The 20,536-nt window shown below is 36.3% G+C and overlaps 1 protein-coding gene across 1 annotated transcript in view; it reads right to left on the bottom strand.

Moving 5' to 3' along the window:
- The window catches only part of LOC103204430 (serine/threonine-protein kinase TNNI3K), a 661,050-nt gene that overhangs the window by 388,795 nt on the left and 251,719 nt on the right, over window positions 1–20,536 (bottom strand). Inside the window, exon 8 of the mRNA XM_042782150.1 lies at window positions 2,570–2,668. Coding sequence (XP_042638084.1) covers window positions 2,570–2,668 — 99 coding nt within the window. The remainder of the gene's footprint in view (window positions 1–2,569; window positions 2,669–20,536) is intronic.

Below are 20,536 nucleotides of genomic sequence, written 5' to 3'. Positions count from 1 at the left end.
CGGCTACCAGAGAATTAAAGGTACAATGACTAGAGCAACACAGAGACACAAGTAAGTTTGATTTTCAACTTGAGATCCTCAGGTGAAACAGTGGCATGACCTCTGGGGAAGTGAAAAGTTACAATTCCTCCATAGTTGAGTAAACCTAGAGATATCTGTCTTGGACACCTAAGGAGGGGTCGCTATGAGTCGGGTCTGACTCCACGGCACATAACAACAGCAACAGAGATATAAAATGAGGCAGAGTGAAAATGGGTTGCCAAAATCAACTTGAAGAGTAACTTCTTTTTTTTTTTTTTCTTAAAGAAACAGCAAAGATTTGGACATCCAAACTACATTAGCATTCCTACTTGATTTGGTTCTATTTATTTCCTCTAGCATTTGTTTGTCACTTTGTTGTACTGTGGTTGCTTATGTGTTGCTGTCATTCTGGAACCTACATCACTGGTATTTCAAATACCATACCATGTCTGGTAAAGTAGAGGGACAATGAAATTAAGGGAAAACTTCAATGATACGGAATGACAGAATAGCAACACAGTGGACTCCAACATAGCGATGATGGTGAAGATGGTGCAGGGCGGACAATGTTTCATTTGTTACCCATAAGGTCACCATAAATTGGAGTAACTCTGATAACAGAAACATTTCTTTGGTTATAGCTAAAGGGTAGCGTTTGGAAGTAACACATAGATTGTCTTTTGATATATTAAATTTAAAAAGCAATGGACTTTGAAGTTAGAACATCTGTCTTTGAATTCTGACTCCATTGAAGGCAAGTTGCCTAAACTTTCTGCTTTGTCTCACAGATAGAAGAGGAATAAGAAGAGTAGTACAAAACAAACACGTTTTGGGGGCCAGACAGACTTGGGAATGTCTTCCAGGTCTTCTGTTAAGTAGCTCTATGACTCTGGCATGCTACCCCATTTGTCTGAGATTCATGTGTGCAATTGGTAAGAAAGGACAGATAACAGCTAATTTCAGAATTGTGACAAAATCAGAAAAAATTCACATAAAAGATTTAACATGATTATCTATCCCATAGTATGAGCATACTCACACTGTAGTGCTGAAGTTCGTAAGGTTATTGTATGAATCAAATGAAATTATTCATTTGAAAGTACACTGTAAGTGTTAAAGCAGTCTATACATGTTTTTACTTTAGTATGTTGTTGTTGTTGTTGTTGTTGTTTGCCATCGAGTCAGCCCTGACTCATAGCGACCCCTCCTTGGGTTTCCGAGGCAGTATCACTACGGAAGTAGGAATGCCCAACCTATAGAATATTAAAATTCATATGCACCAAGTATGCACTTGGTATATAACTGAAGCACAGCTGATGATTAGCTTTTAAGTGTCTAGGTTATTTCCCACATATTACTGTCCTAATGCCAGTATAGGGTATTACCAGAAACCTAGTGGCTTAAAACAGCACACATTTATTCCCTTATAGTTCTAGAGGTCAGAAGTCTAAAATCAAGGTGTTGGCCAGCTGTATTCCTTTTGGAGGCTTCCGTTTCCTTCCTTTTTGCAGCTTCTAGAGGTTTTCTGCATTTTTTGGTTTCTGGTCACCTCCTCTCTCATCACTCCAACCTCTTGCTTTCATAATCACACCACCTACTACTCACTCTGATTTCCTTCCTCTTTTTATAAGAACCCTTGTAATTATATAAAGCCCGGGATAACCTCTCCATCTCAGCTCTGGTTTAATGATCTCTGCAAAACCCCTTTTACCATAGAGGGTAATATTCACAGATTCAAGAGATTAGGATGAGAATTATTTTCAGGGGCCATTATTCAGCCTACTGCATCCCTAGATAGTTGAAACAGCAAACAAAGCTTCCAAAAGATTTTTTTTTCCAGACAACTCTTGATAGGGACTTTATGATTTGTTTTATTGTTTGCTATTAGCATCATCATAAAGATATTTATTGAGCATTTGACAAACATTTTGAGTTATTATCTCATCATAACAGCAAGTTTATAGAGTAAGTACTAGTAATATTTCCCTACTTTATAAATGAAGAAAGTGAAGATCAGGGAAATTATATAACCTCAGTCATGAAATTTGGATACTTTCAGATTCAGGTTAACCGTTTCCTGATTTCCTGTGTGCACACACTTACCAACAACATAACTTACTGCTTCTCTTGCACAATAACCCCCCCAAAAAAAACCCAAACTCACTGCCATTGAGTCAATTCTGACTCATAGTGACCCCTGTGGGTTTCCAAGGCAGTAAATCTTTGCAGAAGTAGTTTGCCATGTCTTCCTTTCACGGAGTGACTGGTGGGTTTGAACCATCAACCTTCTGGTTAGCAGCCAAATGCCTTAGGCACTACACCACTAGAGCTCCTTTGCATATTAAAGTGCCAGTAAAAAATGAATAACATGGCAGCTACAATGTTTATATGGATCTGAACACTCCTAAAGGGCAGGTTTGACAAGAATATGGGAAAAAATAATTCAAAATATGTCTTAAATATGTGTTATTTGAAGCTAGGACAGTTCAACAACATCTGGACACCTTAAGAGGTCCCCAGGCTTTAGGAATCCTACTCTCAGACTCACCTGTTCATGGCCATAGTATGATGCAATGTGGAGTGGAGTGAAAAAAACTGCATCTTGAACATTGACATTAGCTCCATGTTGCAGCAGCACATCAGCAGCCTAGATAAGAGAGACATCTCAGTTAGGAACTTCCTTTGGGGCATCTACCTATCAAAATTCAGTTTACAACCACCATACACAACTGTTCAGGAGTCATCATACTGAAAGCCAACTTCCTTCCAACCCTCTTCTCAAAAACCACCAATGGCTTGTTCTTGCCTAGAAAAGAAAGCCTAACTCCCTCATGGCATTCAAGATCCTCTCATTCTGACTCTGTCCTTTCTGTTTTCCATTATTCTCCTTCTTAACCCCAATTTTCAAGTCAATCCACATTGCATCCAGTTTTCTGTTCTTTGAACCTTTGTTCACACTCTTTCCTTAGTGGGAAAGAAAAAAAAAAAAGACCCTTCTGCCCATTCTTCAGATGTTCAAATGGTTAAAATACCATCTCCTTTAAGATTTTCTTAATGTCCTACCCTTTATTGCCAACCACTTGGCTGAAGATAACTCATTCCTCCTCTTAAATCTCATATAACTTGCTTTCATGTTGTTTGGAATGTTTCCTTACTTACGCTCATGCTTTCTCCCCTGACTAAAGAGAAAATTCTTTAAAGACAATATTTATATTAGATTCAACTTTATAACTTCAGCCTAGCATGTTGCCATGCAAATATGCAAAATTCAATAAGCATGTGTTGAATGAATGAGTGAACAAATGAGTGAATGATTAAAGAAAAACACTATCAGGAATTATCAACTGATTGTCTTCATAGAAAGTGATAGGTGACAACAAAGTTTCTATCTCTTAAATTTTTTTCCTCTCAATGACTCATCTTCAGGTGTCTCTTCTTTAGACAAAAAATTGGAATCATGTCCTCCAGATGTGCTCATTTTCATCTGACATTTCCCTAGTGCACTGTCTATTCTTTAGTTAGTCAAATAACATACAAAAGATTCTGTGGGAAATTTTTCGAAAGTATGATAGACTTAGAAGAAAAACAGGTAGATGGAATTTAAGAGCTCATAAAACTATAACCAAAGAATAGCCTCTTATTTCAAGTTTCCTTGCCTGATTGAGGGCCATAAACAACACCTATCAAAAACCTTAGTTTTAAAGAGGAAGAAGTTGAGAAATCAGAGGAATGAGGAAATTTTTCAAGGTGTGGAACTAGCCAGTGACAGGAAGTCATGGAACAAGGAAAGTGAATTCTTAGTCTCTTATCTCAAGCCTTGTTTCTGAGGACTCCAACAGTTCATTTATTTAGTCATCTGTTTATTAATCTATCAAACATAATGTATTGAAATGAAAAAGTAGTTAAAACTGTAAAACTGTGCTATTTTGGGAGTTCTGGTGGCATAGTCCCTAAAGCATTTGACTGCTAACCAGAAGGCTGGCAGTTCCAACCCACCAGTGTAGCATGAGAACTAATTAAAATTGTCATAAACAAGATAACAAATTATTGTTGTAACATCTGAAATTTCTGGTCAAGCCAAAAAGAAAAACAGGTGAATAGACGTCCATTGTCAAAATAATGCTTTTGTTTACATTTTGACATTGCTGATTATTAACCAGTAGAATATACAATGCATAAAGTGAGTTGTTTTGCAGTAACAAAAATAAAAACAGCAAGTAAAATTCATTGAAGGTATGTTATATGTCAGGCCCTACACTAAGGGACTCTGGCGATATAGTTGATAAGACATTTGACTACTAGCCAAAAGATCAGTGGTTCAAACCCACTAGCTGCTCCATGGAAGAAAGATGAGGCAATTTACTTCCATAAAGATTTATAGCCTCGGAAACCCAGTGGAGGTTGCTATGAGTGGGAATTGACTTGATGGCACTGTGGTTTTTTGTTTTGTTTTGTTTTGTTTTTGGTTTTTGTACTATATTCATTAAAAGTAATTGATCTACCCTCATTAGTTCACCCCAAAACACAAAATATAAGCATGATTCTTCCATTTCAAATGTGATAAAACTGAGGCTTGAGGAGGCTAGATAATTTACTTGAGGTCATATAGATATTAAGGGGCAGAACTGGAATTCAAATCCAAATCTACTTTACTTCAAAGTTTCTTTCCATCATGTTCTCTGAATCTTTATGTAACTGAACTGACTGACTGAATCCTAGATAAGAGGAAGCCATCTGTCAGTAAAGGCCCTGTAGATTCAGCTTGAAAATGAATGCCAGAACCATTTATATCAAGTGCTGGGGATCTTAAGCTTACAGACCTGAGAGTTCAATATGAGGAAATTTTAAAGGAGGCCACAAATGATCAAGGTAGATGAAGCTTTTTACAATTTCTCTTATTTTAAATATAGCATAAAATAAAGTAGACAGTGTGAATTTTATTTTAAAAGAACTTTCAAATGTTAACATATAGAGCCAATTTCTTGGGCATGGTTCCAAAATTACTTTTGTTCCAAAAGATAACAGCTCTCAGATTTCAATAAATCGTACAAAGCAAAAAATTTCCCCCTAAGTTTGCACTTATCCAGTCATTCAGAAGATCAACCTTTTGCATGAACATTTATTAATTATGAAATATTGGCTTTTTGAGAAACTGTCAAAATGTAAGTTTTAATGAAACCACACGGAGTCATTATTGAACTATAGGCTTTATTTAGCTCATTTTAAAATTCAAGGAAATATTTAAGCATTGAAAGCAATGTACATTGAAATTATCTGAATAATTTTACATTTCACTTTATGAGTAGATTGCATCATTTATTAACTTCTTCTTCTTCTTCTTCTTCTTCTTCTTCTCCTTCTCCTTCTCCTTCTCCTCCTTCTCCTTCTCCTTTTCCTTCTTCTTTTTCTTCTTTTTTGAGTCATGATGGGGAGAATACCTCTCAGTACTCTGATAGAAATATAGTATATAGTGACATATGAAAACATCTATCAGGCAGCAGAGACGAAGGTATCTGTACATATATTCAGGCCTCAAAATATTTCTTTCAAGTCATTTTACCTATGTTTTCCCTATCCAGAACATGAAAAAGCTGATAAATAAACTTTACATTCTTTCTACTACATGAAGTTCCATGAAGTCACAGAGTAAATGTATTTTATAGTAAGTATAGAATAAGGATCCAAATAATTGCTAAATTGGGTATTTCTAGTAAAAACATAAAAATTTGGAAAATAAATCTACCATCAGCCATAAAGGAATTTAAAAATTAATAATCAGGACCAAATTATATGATAGAAATTTTATTTAATTCAAATCAGCCAACATTTATCGATCAATTATTTCAAATTAATCTTCAGCAAATCCCAAATTTCTCCTCCTCATCTGAAACTGGAGTTGGAGTTTTGCATATATTATTTCATTAAGTGTTTTTGCAAGGCATAACATTCTGTTTTAAAAAGTCTTGACAAAATACAGTGTTTTTATTTTTTTTCCTCAAAAACAAAACTGATAGGGGAATTATAAACTAGAAACAGATTTTATCACAGAAAGTATATTTTAACAATGTTAATACTCTTTGAAGATGTGAACTATATTATACTTTTATTGAGGAGCCCTGATGGTACAGTGGTTAAGTGTTTGCTTACTAACCAAAAGGTCAGTGGTTTGAGCCAACCAGCAGGTCCACTGGAGAAAGATGAGGCAGTCTACTTCCATAAAGATTCACAGCCTTGGAACCCTATGGGGCAGAACTGCTCTGTCCTATAGGGTCACTATAAGTTGGAATCAACTTGCTGGCAATGGGTATGGAAACACTTAGATTTGTATAATCAACACTTAGATCTGTGACAAAGATTTATTGCACTTAATTTATAAATATTCTTGTTATCGTTATTATAGAACTAAGATAGCCTGGACTGATAATTTGGCATACTTCATTGATGGAAGAATAAGATACTTATGCCATAAAGTGTCCCCCCATTAAGTGGTTGTTTTATGAGCACTAGAAATGGATCAGAGCTCTTTATTGTGATGTTAGGGCAATTACTATAATTACCATTACAGATAATTTTATTTACCAGGTGACTTCTACAAAACTCCAAGTGAAGTTCTTTAGATTTCTAGGTCATAATTTAAACATTTATTTGAATATATTGTCTTTTTTCCCTAGAATATGCTTCCTTTTCTTTCTCTGCCTGACAAAACATTACCCAGTTTTCAAGGTCAAGCTCAGTTTCCATGTTCTCTAGAAAAGTTTAATGCAAACACTTCATAGTATTGATCATTTCTTTTTCCGAATGCCTATATTACTTCTCCTTGAAACTTAATCTTCCCATCAATTATTACTTTTGGTAAATCATTATATAGACTTTTGAACTTTTTTGGTTTTTAATGTTCTAAATGTGCCTTGATTAAATGTAAGAAGTTTTGACTTCAGGCAAAAGGATTTTCCACCAAAGACAATGGGATTTAATCTTTCTAACTAAAAGGAGCGTAGCATAGTGGCTAAGGCACTTGACTGCTAACCAGAAGGCTGGCGGTTCAAACCCACCAGCCACTCCTCGAAAGGAAGGTTGGGCAATCCTACTTCCGTAGTGATACTGCCTCGGAAACCCAAGGAGGGGTCACTATGAGTTGGGGCCGACTCAATGGCACATAACAACAACAACAACAACAACTAAAATAGTCGGATCATACCTTCCAAAATCCTAGAGACTTTAATAGTAAGGCCTTTGAGAGAAAGGGACCTCACTGTGTTTACTTCCTGAATATTTTTCCTACAGTACAACTATAATTTGTTTGACTTGGTTCCCTTTATCAGCCACCCATTTCTCATTTCTTGAAAGTCATGAGGCAGGAATGAAAGTGGGAAAAATGCCCTTATTAAAGGGGACTTAATATCCTATGGAAACAAAAGTATAATGTAAATTCTAGAAGGAATAAAATAGTAATCGATTTCAGTTGAAGTAGCCTAAATCAGATATAAAATCTTATACCTGGTAAGCCTTCAATAAATATCTACAGTTTGAAGTTGTATTTTGTTTACTTTAAGTGAAGTCTCTTTTTATTTTTTTGAGGACTTCTTCAAATTTATATTTTACAAATATTTTCCTTATATTTATAGTTTGTTTAAAGCCACAATTGTCTATTCTGTGTACTTCTACCCAAGCCTTATTATGGAGACTTACAAGAACAGAACACTTAGGCTGTACTAGGATAGTGTCTATTTTCATTTAAAGCAGCAATCTATATTAGCAAAGCTCTGGAGGAGAAATAATTTTCTAAAGTCCACGCCTCACCATTTCAAAATGATTCCAATGACATTAATATGGAAATTAATGTAGATTTTCTATTTTCCCAGTTATTTCCAGTTCTGACATTCAATGACCAACCCTCAATCTTTGTTCCCATGAACTACTGACCCCTTTCCTTTACAATCTTCTTTTAAGAGTGGTCTACACTTGGACACATCTCCTTACCTCCTATTCACTCTGCAACCTACTATACACAATCTGCCTCCAGCTATCACCATTCCAGGGAAATGACTTCAGAGACCTAATTGCCCATTTGAATAGTGTATTGCTTACTTTAATATTCCATTTTTTTCTATTGTTCACTATCTCCTGAAGATCTTTCCTTCCTTAGGTTGCTCAACACCATAATCTTTGAGTTTTCATCGTACCTTTCCACTTAATTTTTATCCCTCTATATACGTTCCTCTTTTTCTGTCCATCCTGTAAGTTTTGAAAATGCATTGAAGAGGGAGCAAAATTGTAAGCAGAGTGATCAGTTAGAAGCCACAAAGTTAAAAGAGAGAGAGAGAGGGATAAAACACAGTGGTAGTAGTAAATGTAGTGGAGATGAAAATAAATGCTTGATATATTAAGATATTAGAATCAGTACAACGTGGCACATGGGATGACTGAGGAAGGGAAGAAATTATGAGAAACTGTCAGCAAATGACTTTCAAAGAAGAAGCCTATAAATGAAATGAGATGAGCATGAAGAGAAAAGTTTGTGTACTTCATGAGCTTATAACAGGGAAACACCACTTACAGTTCCTGTCTCTTAGCTCAACCACTTCTAATATCTAGCTTTTTCCAGTTCTCCTTGTTAGTTCCATATGCCTTTATGCAACACCACAAGCTATTTCCATTGGGGTCAATCTCTCACATAAGATATGAACGTAATTCTCAAGTTTTGAAACAACTTAAGCAAAACTATTTCTATTAAAGCTACCCAAAATTGCTTATCCATTTGCATTGAAGCCTTATATTACTTAGAAACATTTTAGATTGTTGCATTTGCTTTAGAATTACAAAGCCTTGTTTTTTTTTTTTTACTTTATGTTTTATTTTCTGTAGGATTTTATTTAAAAAAATAAATATATGTATGTATGTAAGACACTTGCCTGCTAACCAGACGGCTGGTGGTTCAAACCCACCAGCCACTCCTCAGAAGGGAGGTTGAGCAATCCTACTTCCGTAGTGATACTGCCTCGGAAACCCAAGGAGGGGTCGCTATGAGTCGGGGCCGACTCGATGGCACATAACAACAACAACAACAACATGTATACACACACACACACACACACACTCATTTCTTTACACCTATTAAGAATGTTGAATGAGAACTCTATGTAGTTAGAGTTTTTCAGGCTTTTCACTTATTGCCTGAATATCTTTGTAATGCTTGTTTTCTAACCTAACATAGCTCTAATTAAGCATCTGAGTACAAAAACCTATTGGAAAATAGTTTCTTCAGGCTGTCTTGTGTCTTCTGATCTTTATCTTATTTTCCTTGGCTAAAATTAAATTAGGTCTTAAAATGCCCCAGAACAAGACCCCACAAAATAATATTATCAAAGAATTAAAAGAAAGCACCATCTTCTTAAGTTGTAGAAATAATGCTGAGAGATACATTAACATGTACATGCAATAAAATAATTCCATAGATTATATAAATTTAATATCACCTCTCAGGGAATGACAACAAAAGTATAAAAGCTTATGGATGAAGAGAGTAGGAAAATCAGGATGAGGGAAAAGGCTGGAGACCTAAAGGTTATCATTTTATAGAGGCAATGATTGAAGCCATAAGATAACATCATTCTACCAAAGTAAGAGGAATTATCCATGGGACACTTAGAGTTATAATGTGGGAGGGAGAGGAGCCAGCAAAATAAAGAGAGGATTCATTGAAGAGGAAGAAGATAATGGGGGAGATATTTTTAAAACAGGGACAAATTCTTTTGAGCCTTTCATTAATCATCCTCTTGCTATGCTAATTTATTCTTTACATAGATTTATTTTTTTTGCAGTATTTCCTTATGCGAAGGTCCTTTTTCAAATCCCTCAGTGAGAAAACAGTCTTTCAATATTCACTATGGTATGAATACATCATGTTCTATGTATTTCAAAACCACACTTATTTTTTCCTACAATGTTTATTTATATATCTTGCCACAGGCCCTATATTTTTCAGTATATTTAATTATAGAGACTTGAAAATTTGACCACAAGTTAGTCTTCTTCCCACTAGAGTTTCTCCCCACAGTGCATGTACTCTAAGACATTGTAATCATGGAGGAGTATAACCAGACACTTGTCAGCAAGTATCACCAGATGACCAGTTCTCTCATTATCTTTCATTGCCCAACCCAAATCACCTGTCCCTGTTTCTCAAAGGAAACTTTTATTCAACATCATTTCAAAAACAAAAGTGATTTTCCTCCACTTAATAAAAGTCAGCTTATTAAAAATTACACTTTGAAGGTGAGTCAAAATCAACACATAGACCATAAGAAAGACCACATAAATATTTTGGCTCTTAGTCACAGCTAAGTAATAACAGAATTCCATCAATGATTAATGGATTTTCAGCTGCTAGAATTTAAAAACAAGAAGATAACATTAATAAATAAGTCTTGCTTCAAGAATTAGTCCTGTTACAAGCACAAGTATGGGATATTTAGTGTTCTTTTTTTGAGCTTCCTCATTAATTAAGTGAGGAAACTCACTATTTAAAGAACTGCAAAGTACTACCTTAATTCATTTCAGGACTGCAGACGTGGGCAATCAATTGCATCCTTGTTGTTGTCATTATGTGCTCTCAAGATGGTTCCAACTCATAGTGACCCTATGTACAACAGAACGAAACACTGCCTGGTCCTGCACCATCCTCACAATTGTTGCTGTGTTTGAACCCGTTGTTGCAGCCACTATGTCAATTCATCTTTCCAGGGTCTTTTTTTTGCTGATCCTCTACCAAGCCTGGTGTCCTTTTTCAGGTCATTTTTATTTAATAATACAATTGTACCTGTTGGTCTACAAGAATTTTAGAATATATGATGCTATGAAATGGTAAATACATAGTTGCAAAGAAGGTTTTAAATGGTAATGAAACAATATGTATTGTCAAGGATAGGAGTCAATTATGGATCATTTTCTTTCTAGAGAAAATTTTCTTACAATGGACACATATCTGTATTTAATTATTATTGACTTCACCTTCTCCCACACACCTTCTAGTTAGAGACCTATTTTCAAGACAAAAAAATGGTAGACAGGAACGTGGTAAACATATTAATCATTTCATTGGTAATACTAACCTGTGATAAATACAGATCCCTATAGATAGAAGCCTACACTGAAAATGAAAAGAAATTTTCTTAGAGGCAATTTTGCTGTTATGATTATGATTATAAACTTCTGTCACCAAGCCTTATTTCCTAAAAGACAGGAACAAAAATCATGTAGTTCCTGGCAATATGTAAACACAAGGAGTTTACAGTGCCCTGTTTAGACTTTTCAAATTTAACTTTCTAGAAGTTTTCTTTTCTTATTATAAAGATTTTCATCAGGAGAAACTGTAGCACATGTAACAATTGATTAGGGAAGAGCAAATCAAGTAAGCAAAGGTACAAGGAGCAATTATCATGCACAAGATCATAGGTTAGTTGTGGGGGAGATTGAAAGAATGATAAAATATGGCTTCAAATGTTGTATAGGAGCTTGTAATCTGTTAAAGAAATTAAAAGTTATAATATACTATTATACATTCATTCATTCGTTCACTCAAATGAATAACTCTACCATAATATGAAATATGGAGAGGAAATGAATTAAAGAAAAATGAACACCATTGATATCTTGGAGAACATCAGGTAGCCTATATATATGTAACTGAAGGGGGACATAAAAATATTTAAAGAAATAATGGCAGAAAAAAATTCTAAATTTGATGAAAACTCTAAGCTTACAGATAGATGTAAGGAGCTCAATAAACCTCAATCACAAGAAACACACAGAAAAATATACCATGAAAAGGTGAATTACGATCAAATTTCTCAAAATACATGATGAAAAGAGAATCTTAAAAACAGAATAAAGACATAATATATACAAAGGAACAAAGATAAGAATTAGAGCAGATTTATAATCAGAAATAATGCAGATGAGAATATAGTGGAGAAACAGTTTTAAAGTAATGGGGGGGGGGAGCTGTTAACCTAGAATTCTAGACCTAGTGAAAATATCTTTCAAACACAACAGTGAAATAAAAACATGTACAACCCAATAATACAATGGGCAAAATAGGTTAAAATATATATATATATATATATATATACACACACACATATACATATATATAGAGAGTGAACTTATCAAGCATTGGTGAGGATATGTAGGAAATGGAACTCTCATACACTGCTGATGGAAAGGTAAAATGATACAAAATACTTGGGGAAAAGATCTGCCAATTTCTTAATGGGTTAGACGTAAACCTACCACATGATCCATTCCACTCTTAGGTATTTGCCCAAGAGAAATAAAAGTGTATGTTTCTACAAAGACTTACCCAGTAATCTTCATAGCAGCTTTATTTGTAACAGCTTAAAACTGAAAACAACTCAAATATCACTAAGAGCTGAGTAAACACCATGGTGTATCTATACAATGGAAAACTAGTCTGCAAAAAAGGGCATGAATTATAGACACTGTTGCATGTCTGTACCTCAAAATAATTCCACTGAATCAAAGATATCAGATAAAAATGAGCATCTATATACTATGTGATTCCATTTATATAGAATTCTATGACAGTAAAGTAATGTATAGTAACAGAATACAGACCAGAGATTGCCTGGGGATGGAGGTGGGGCAATGAGAGGGAGGAGGCAGGGATTGCAAAAACGCGGGAGGGAGTATATGAGGATGACGGATATGTTCACTATCCTGCTTGAGCTCATGGTTTCACAGGCATTTACTTACATTTATTTATATGTTTTTATTTATATAAAAACATCAAATTGTACACTTTAAATGTATGAAATTTGATATGTCAATAATCTTTCAGTAAAGTTATCTTTGCTCTGTAAACTTCCACACAAATCACAATTTTAAAAAGTTATAAAAAGAAGTATTGTGCATGCAATAGTATTTACCTCTATTGTCTGGACCTCTTGTGCACCTTTCTGTGTCTTCCTTTTCCTAAGTGACACTGTTTTAGTCACATGTTTTTGTTATATTGCTTTTCCCTGCATCCATATCAACACTTGTCTCTAAACTATTCATCTATTTCCCCTTCTACTTCCATCCCTGATAACCAACAAAGAAAATTTACTTTCTTTGGTAAACTTTTCCTTGACTTTTTATAATAACGGACTCATGCAATATTTGCCCTTCTGTGATTAACTTATCTCACTCAGCATAATGTTGTTGAAGTTCAGCAAACACTAATCTCCAGGTGGATACATAGGTAGATAGGCAAGAAGATCAGGTATTATCTCATTGGGAATATAGCCATAACCATACACAGGTTTGGCAGGTGATATTCCTACATAGGTTTTTTTGTGTGTGTATGTGTGTGCTTTAGGTGAAAATTTACAGAGCAGAATTTTTTTACAATCAACATTTCGTGTACATTTGGTTTCACTCCTGAATTACCATCCCCAGCCCTAACCCAATCTCCTCCTCTTCCTTCCCAGTAACACCACCCCCCCCGGCACCATGTCCTTTTTAGTCATGTACTCCTCTCTGTCCAGCTTTTCCTCTGTGTGACTGTTGCCCTTGTTCCAAGGGATGTGTCTCTGTAGAGTAGAGTAGGTGGGTTCATCGTCATGGATTGAGTGTTCTGCATGTAAGTCTTATTTACTGTTAGGCCGAGAGCCAGACCTTAGGCATGAGTTTTATCCCAGGCCTAATGTGTATCCCAGGGCCATAGTGTTGGGGGTCCCGCCAGACTCCATCTGACCAGTAATTCTGGTCATTATTGTGTTTTTAGATTTTGTTCCACATTTTTCCTCCTACTCTATCTAGGATCTCCAGTTTTGATCCCTTTCCAAGTGGTTGGCTTTGGTAGCCAGGCACCATCTAATTCTTTTGGTCTCAAGGTCCATCATGTCCTAGGGCTGATTGTTTCCAAATGCCCTTGGTTTTCTTCACTCTTCTTTGCTTCCGATGATAGGAGACCATTAGCTGCATCTTAGATGGCCGCTCGAAAGCTTTTAAGACCCCAGTTGCTACTCACCAAAGTAGGTTGTGGAACAAGATTTGTATGAATTTTGCAGTGCCAATTGAGTCCGGTGTCCCCCAATACTATGCTTCTGAGTGGCCAGATCCAGTAGATCTCTCTCCTACTGTGTCTGGCTGTTTATGAGGGATTGCTCTATGTTTGTCTTCTGTTGTATCTGTAATGATTGTGGGTATTTTGTATCACTAATATCTGTGCAAGATTAGCCTCAGATGAATCTATCATTGGTCTAGAGAATATTCCTGTTCACTGACCCCCATCTGATCTTCTCAGTTGTCTATGTGTTTATCTGTAGCCTGGTGGTTGGTGTTAATGGTAATGCAGTATTTTGGATATACCAGTACTAGCTTCTGTCGTCTATATCTTATGTGCACAATTCGGTGTCCTACCTTTCACCAATGTTATCATGCTGGTCACAGACTCTTTCCATGGCATCCCTCCCCTTACCCAACTCAGTGTGTGACCCTCAGCTAGTCGGAAATTATTTCCTCCCTTTGTCTCCTATCCCCAGTAACCTACAAATTGAGTTCCCCTCCCTAAGCAAACCCTTCCTTGACTTTTTACAGTAATGGGCTCATATATTTGCCCTTCTGCAACTGACTTATTTCACTCAGCATAATGTCCTCCAGGTTGTTAGATAAATTGCATATTCTTCATTGCTCTTCAGTGTAGCTTAGTATTCTATTGTGTGAATGTACCATAGTTTGGTTATCCATTCATCTGTTGATGGGCATTTTTAGATTGTTTCCATCTCTTTGCTATAGTGAATTGTGCTGTAATGAACATGGGTGTGCATATGACTGTTTATGTCCTGTCTCTCACCTCTTTAGGATATATTCCTAGTAATGGAATTACTGGTTCAAATGGTATTTCTACTTTCAGTTTTTTAGGGAAACAGCAAATTATTTGCCACAATGGTTGTACCATTTTACAGTCCCATCAGCAGTGTATGAGAGTTCCGATCTCTGTAGCTTCACCAGCATTTGTTATTTTCTGTCCTGTTGAACTTTGCTATTATTGCTGGGGTGAGATGTTATCATATCATTGCTTTGATTTGCATTTCTCTAATAGCTAATGACCAGGAGCACTTCTTCATGTGTTCTTGGCCACCAACATATCATCTTTAGTGAAATGTCTGATCATGTCCCTTGCCCATTTTTGAATTGGATTGTTTGTCTTTTTGATGTTGAGGTGTTGAAGTTTTCTATAGATTTTGGAGATAAGTCCTTTGTCAGATATGTCATAGGCAAATATTTTCTCCCAATCTGTAGGTTCTCTTTTGACCCTTTTGATGAAGTCTTTTGATAAGCATAAGAATTAAATTTTTAAAAGCTCCCAGTCATTTAGCTTTTCTTCCACCTCCTGTGCATTCTGGGTTCTGCTTGATAATCTATTTATGCCATAAATTAGGGCTCCTAGATTTGCCCCTATTTTATCTTTGATGACTTTTATAGGTTTGGGTTTTACATTTAAGTCTTTGATCCACCTTGAGTTTGTTTTTGTATACAGGGTGAGGTATGGGTCTTGTTTCATTTTTCTGCAAGTTGATACTCAATTTTGCCAGTACCATTTATTAAAGAGGCTATCTCTTCCCCATTTAATGGGTTTTGGTCCTTTGTCAAAAATCAGCTGTTCATAGGTGGATGGGTCTATTTCTGGGTTTTTGATTCTGTTCCATTGGTCTATCTGTCTATCATTTTACCAATACCATGCTGTTTTGATTACTGTGGCTGTATAGTAGGTTTTGAGATCTGGGAACGTGAGACCTCCCACTTTGTTCTTCTTCTTCAGTAGTGCTCTACTTATCCAAGGTCTCTTTCCTTTCCATATGAAGTTAGTAATTGGTTTTTCCATATATATAAAATATTGTATTGGTATCTGGATTGGGATTGCATTAAATGTGTAGATTGCTTTGAGTAATATTGACATTTTCATAGTATTCAGTCTTCCTACCCATGAACAGGCAGGTTCTTCCATTTATGTAGATCCCTTGTAGTTTCTTGTAGTAGTACTTTTTAGCTTTCTTTGTATAGGTATTTTATATCTCTGGTAAGATTTATTCCTAAATATTTTATTCTTTCCGTAGTTATTATAAAAGGTATTGTTTCCCTTATTTCTTTTTTCAGAGCTCTCTGTTGATATAGAGGAATCCAACGAAGTTTTGTATGTTGACCTTACATCCTGCCACTTTGCTGAACCTCTGTATTAGTTCCAGTAGTTTTTTTGTTAAGTCTCTTTGATTTCTATGTATAGGATCATCTCATCCACAAATGCAGATTGCTTTACTTCCTCTTTGCCAATTTGGATGCCTTTTATTTCTCTTTCTTGCCTGATTGTCCTGGCTAGGACTTCCAACACTATGCTAAATAGGAGGGGTGATACAGGACATCCTTGTCTGGTTCTCATTCATAAGGGGAATGCTTTGAATCTTTCTCCATTAATAATAATGTTGGCTGTGGCTTTACATATATGCCCTTTTTTATGTTGAGGAATTTCCCTTCTGTCCCTATTTTGCTGACTGTTCTGAACAGGAATCAGTGTTGGATTTTATCAAATGCCTTTTCTGAGTCAATTGATATGATCATATTATTCTTTTGTTTTGTTTTGTTTATGTAGTGGATTATATAGATTGTTTTTTGGATGTTGAACCATCCTTGCATACCAGGTATCCTACATAGGTTTTTTTATGTGTTATAAAAACATACATATGTAGAATAAAGCTAACAGGGGCAAAGTTTGGATAATTTCTTAGCCACAACTAAGCATCTTGAGGGAGTGAGTCACTGGACCTACACACTGAGAACCATGGTCACAAGGTAGGGACATCAAGCTCAATTGGTACAAAATAGTACACAAAAAATATTGTTCTACAACTTACATTGGTTATTAGCAATCAGGGTCTTAAAAGCTTACAAATGGCTATCTAAAATGCATTTGTTGGTGTCTCCTCTTCTAGAGCAAAGAAGAATGAAGAAGATCAAAGATCATGGAAACAGTTAGTCCAAAGGACTAATGGACCATGAGAACCTCAGCCTATATAACCCTGAGACCTGAAGAACTAGATGGTGCCTGGCTACTTGGCAAGGGATCAAAATTGGAGAGTCTAGATAGAAGGGAGGAAAAATATGGAACAAAAACCAAAAAAAGACCAGGTTTACTGATTCGATAGAGACTGGTGAAACTCCCAAGACTATGGTCCTGAGTCATCCTTAGGGCCTAGAATTGAACTCACTCTCATGCCTTATCTTTCAGACAAACAACAGATGGACCTACAAGCTGAACAACTACACCAGGGAGATACACTTGGAGATCAGAAGGGCAGTATTTGCACAGGGAGAAAAGTAGGGAGGCAAGAATGCATAGGCAAGAAGAACACAGAGAAAGGGTAACCACACAGAGGAAGTGTGAGGACAGCTGTTACACTGTGGGGAATATAATTAGTGCCACAAAAGAAAATTTATACAGAACTGTTGAATGTAAAACAAATCTACTTTGTAAAATTTCACCTAAATCACAGTAAAAAAAGCAAGAAATCCTTAGTACATTCTGAAGTAATAAATCCATAGACTGACATATTATAATCATTAACTAGACATATAATTTGATAATTGTTTATGCAACTTATATTTTTTATTTTCATATTTATTAATATTCAACCTTGAAATGGTCAGGGATTTCATTTTACTTGGATCCACAATCAACACCCATGGAAAGAACAGTCATAAAATCAGACATCATATTGCACTGGACAAATCCCTGTAAAAGACCTTTTTAAAGTATAAAAAGTAAAGATATCACTTTGAAGACTAAGGTGCACCTAACCCAAGCCATGGTATTTTTAGTTGCCTTATATGCAGGTGAAATCTAGGCAATGAATAAGGAAGATTGAAGAAGAGTTGATACCTTTGAAATGTAGTATTGGTGAATAATACTGAAAATATAATGGACTGCTCTGGTAGCATAGTGCCTAAGGCACTTGACTGCTAACCAGAAGGCTGATGGTTCAAACCCACCAGCCACTCCTTGGAAGGAAGGTTGGGCAATCCTACTTCCGTAGTGATACTGCCTCGGAAACCCAAGGAGGGGTCGCTATGAGTCAGGGCCAACTCGACGGCAAATAACAACAACAACAACAAAGCCAGAAGAACCAACAAATCTGTCCCGGAAGAGGTGCAGTTGGAACCACCTTAAAAGCAAGAATAGCCAGACTTTGTGTCACCTACTTTGGTCATGTCGACATAAGGGACCATTCCCTGGAGTAGAATATCACACTTGGCAAAGTAGAAGGTTAGTGAGAAAGGGGAAGACTCTCAATGAGATGAATTGACACAGTGTCTGCAAAGATGGGCTAATGCATAGCAGAGATTGTGAGGATGGTGCTGGACCAGGCAGTGCTTTTTTCTGTTGTACATAGAGGCATTATGAGTTGGAGCCAACTAGACAGCACCTGACAACAACAATCTGAAACCCTTCCCCCAGCTCCAAACACATACAAAAATTGTTGTCCAGTATTCCCTCTCATAATGAATTAGAATTCCTTTATCTAGTTGCTCAAACTAGAAATCTAGAAATTATTATTGACTCTGTCTTCACCCACCTCCCTCTCATAATTAACTCATCACTAAATAAATTTTATTTTACCATCGAAGTATTTTTCACATCTGTTCTTGTCTCTCCATCTTTTCTACTATCACTTTTGCCCAATAAACCACTATAGATTATTGCTCCCCATTTCACCACCTTGCATCACTTCCTCTAATCAAGTTTCTTTTTCATACAGCAGCCAGCATTATTTTCTCAGAATGGGAATCTGATCATGTTAACACTTCTTAATGGCTCTCACTTCACTTAGAAGATAAATAGACCTTCTTAGCTCAGTTTAGCATCCAACCCATGGATATTTAAGTGTGTCCAGAGTAAAATGGGGTATAGCTAATTACACCAAGCTCATAAGCATAAACCAAGATGATCCATAGGAATTAAGAATATGTCACTGTATACCCAAGTCCATCAATACCAGATCCCTAACCTACTTCCTTAGGAACCTTTTCCCCTTTTCCCCTATTATTTCTCCACTTCAGATACACACCCTCTATTACTGTATCCTCACTGTATTTTCTTGAGCCAAAAAGCATTTATACACACTCTTTCTCTGCCAGATAATGCTCTACCTCAATTTCTTATCTGTTAAATGGAGATAATAATAGTATCTACCTTGAAGGGTTGTTTCAAGGATTAAAATTTAATATATGTAAACTACTAGTACATAGTAAGCACCAAAAGTAATCCCTACTACTATCTCTACTACTACCTTTACTTCTTTCTGCTTACTTCTAAGATTCTTTAGTGCTAAGTCAAATTATAAATTCCTCAGAAAATTTTCCTAACCTCTCTATGAGTTTATTTATTCAGTAAATATTTATTGTGGGTCTTCTATGCCAGGCAGATCCACTAGGAACTAGAATAAAAGAAAATATTAAAAAACAAAACAAAGCAAAAAAAAAAAAAATTTTGTTTTGGCTACCTAGTGCCACTCTGACAGGAATACACCACAAATGGAATAGCTTTAACAAATAAGAGTTTATTCTCTTGTAGTTTTGGAGTCTAAAAGTCCAAGTTCAAAGTGCCAGTTTTTAGGGGCTGGGTGAAAGCCCCTCAACCTTGGGCTTCAGTTCTGCCTCCTGCTTCTGGCCCACTGAGGCTGGAGGCTTTTTTCACTCAGGCAGCTTCACTAAGGCTAACAAAACCAAGGCCAACAGGTAAAAAGGCAGAGTCTAGATTATACCAAACAAGATGGCAGACCACTAATTCAAGTCCAGAAAAAGTCCCAAGATTGACAGGGCATGGGAGGCTGCTGAACAACGACTTGGCTACATGTAGGGTTCAAGGTGCCAAAAAGCTAGAGACCTTCCTCAAAGTTGCTTCTTATATAGTGGAACCAGACTACATTCCTAAGGCTACTCAGCTACTGCAGTAGATTCCACCATGGAATTAATTGCCAATCTCATGATGGGGAATAACTACATCCAGCTGCCCAGCCACTTAACCTGGTCCAGCCAAGTTGACAAACAACCTTAACTACCACACTTTGTCTTTGTGGAGCTTTTATTTTAACAAGGAAATAAACAAGAAAGCAAAATAAATAAACTATATACTAAGTTAATTGATATTGCAAAATTCTGTCATGCAGTCTACAGTGTCACCTCTTTCACCAAGGCCATATTTTCTAATTATCAATACTTCTTTGTTTCTAACTTTCACATTCCAATAACTGTTGTTGTTGTTGTTAAGTGCCGTCGAGTCGTTTCCGACTCATAGCGACCCCATGCACAGCAGCAAAAACACTGCCCGATCCCGCGCCAGCCCCACAATCCCTGCTATACTTGAGCCCATCATCGCAGCCACCGTATCAATCCATCTCATTGAAGGCCTCCCCCACTTTCGTTGACCCTCCACCCTACCAAGCATGACATCCTTCTC

This window comes from Orycteropus afer, unplaced genomic scaffold (genome assembly GCF_000298275.1).
Source record: "Orycteropus afer afer isolate SDZICR_OR568_19922 unplaced genomic scaffold, OryAfe1.0 scaffold00248, whole genome shotgun sequence".
Classification (NCBI taxonomy): domain Eukaryota; kingdom Metazoa; phylum Chordata; class Mammalia; order Tubulidentata; family Orycteropodidae; genus Orycteropus; species Orycteropus afer.
Note: the sequence above shows the minus strand (reverse complement) of the source record. Positions and strands in the feature narration are given on the sequence as shown.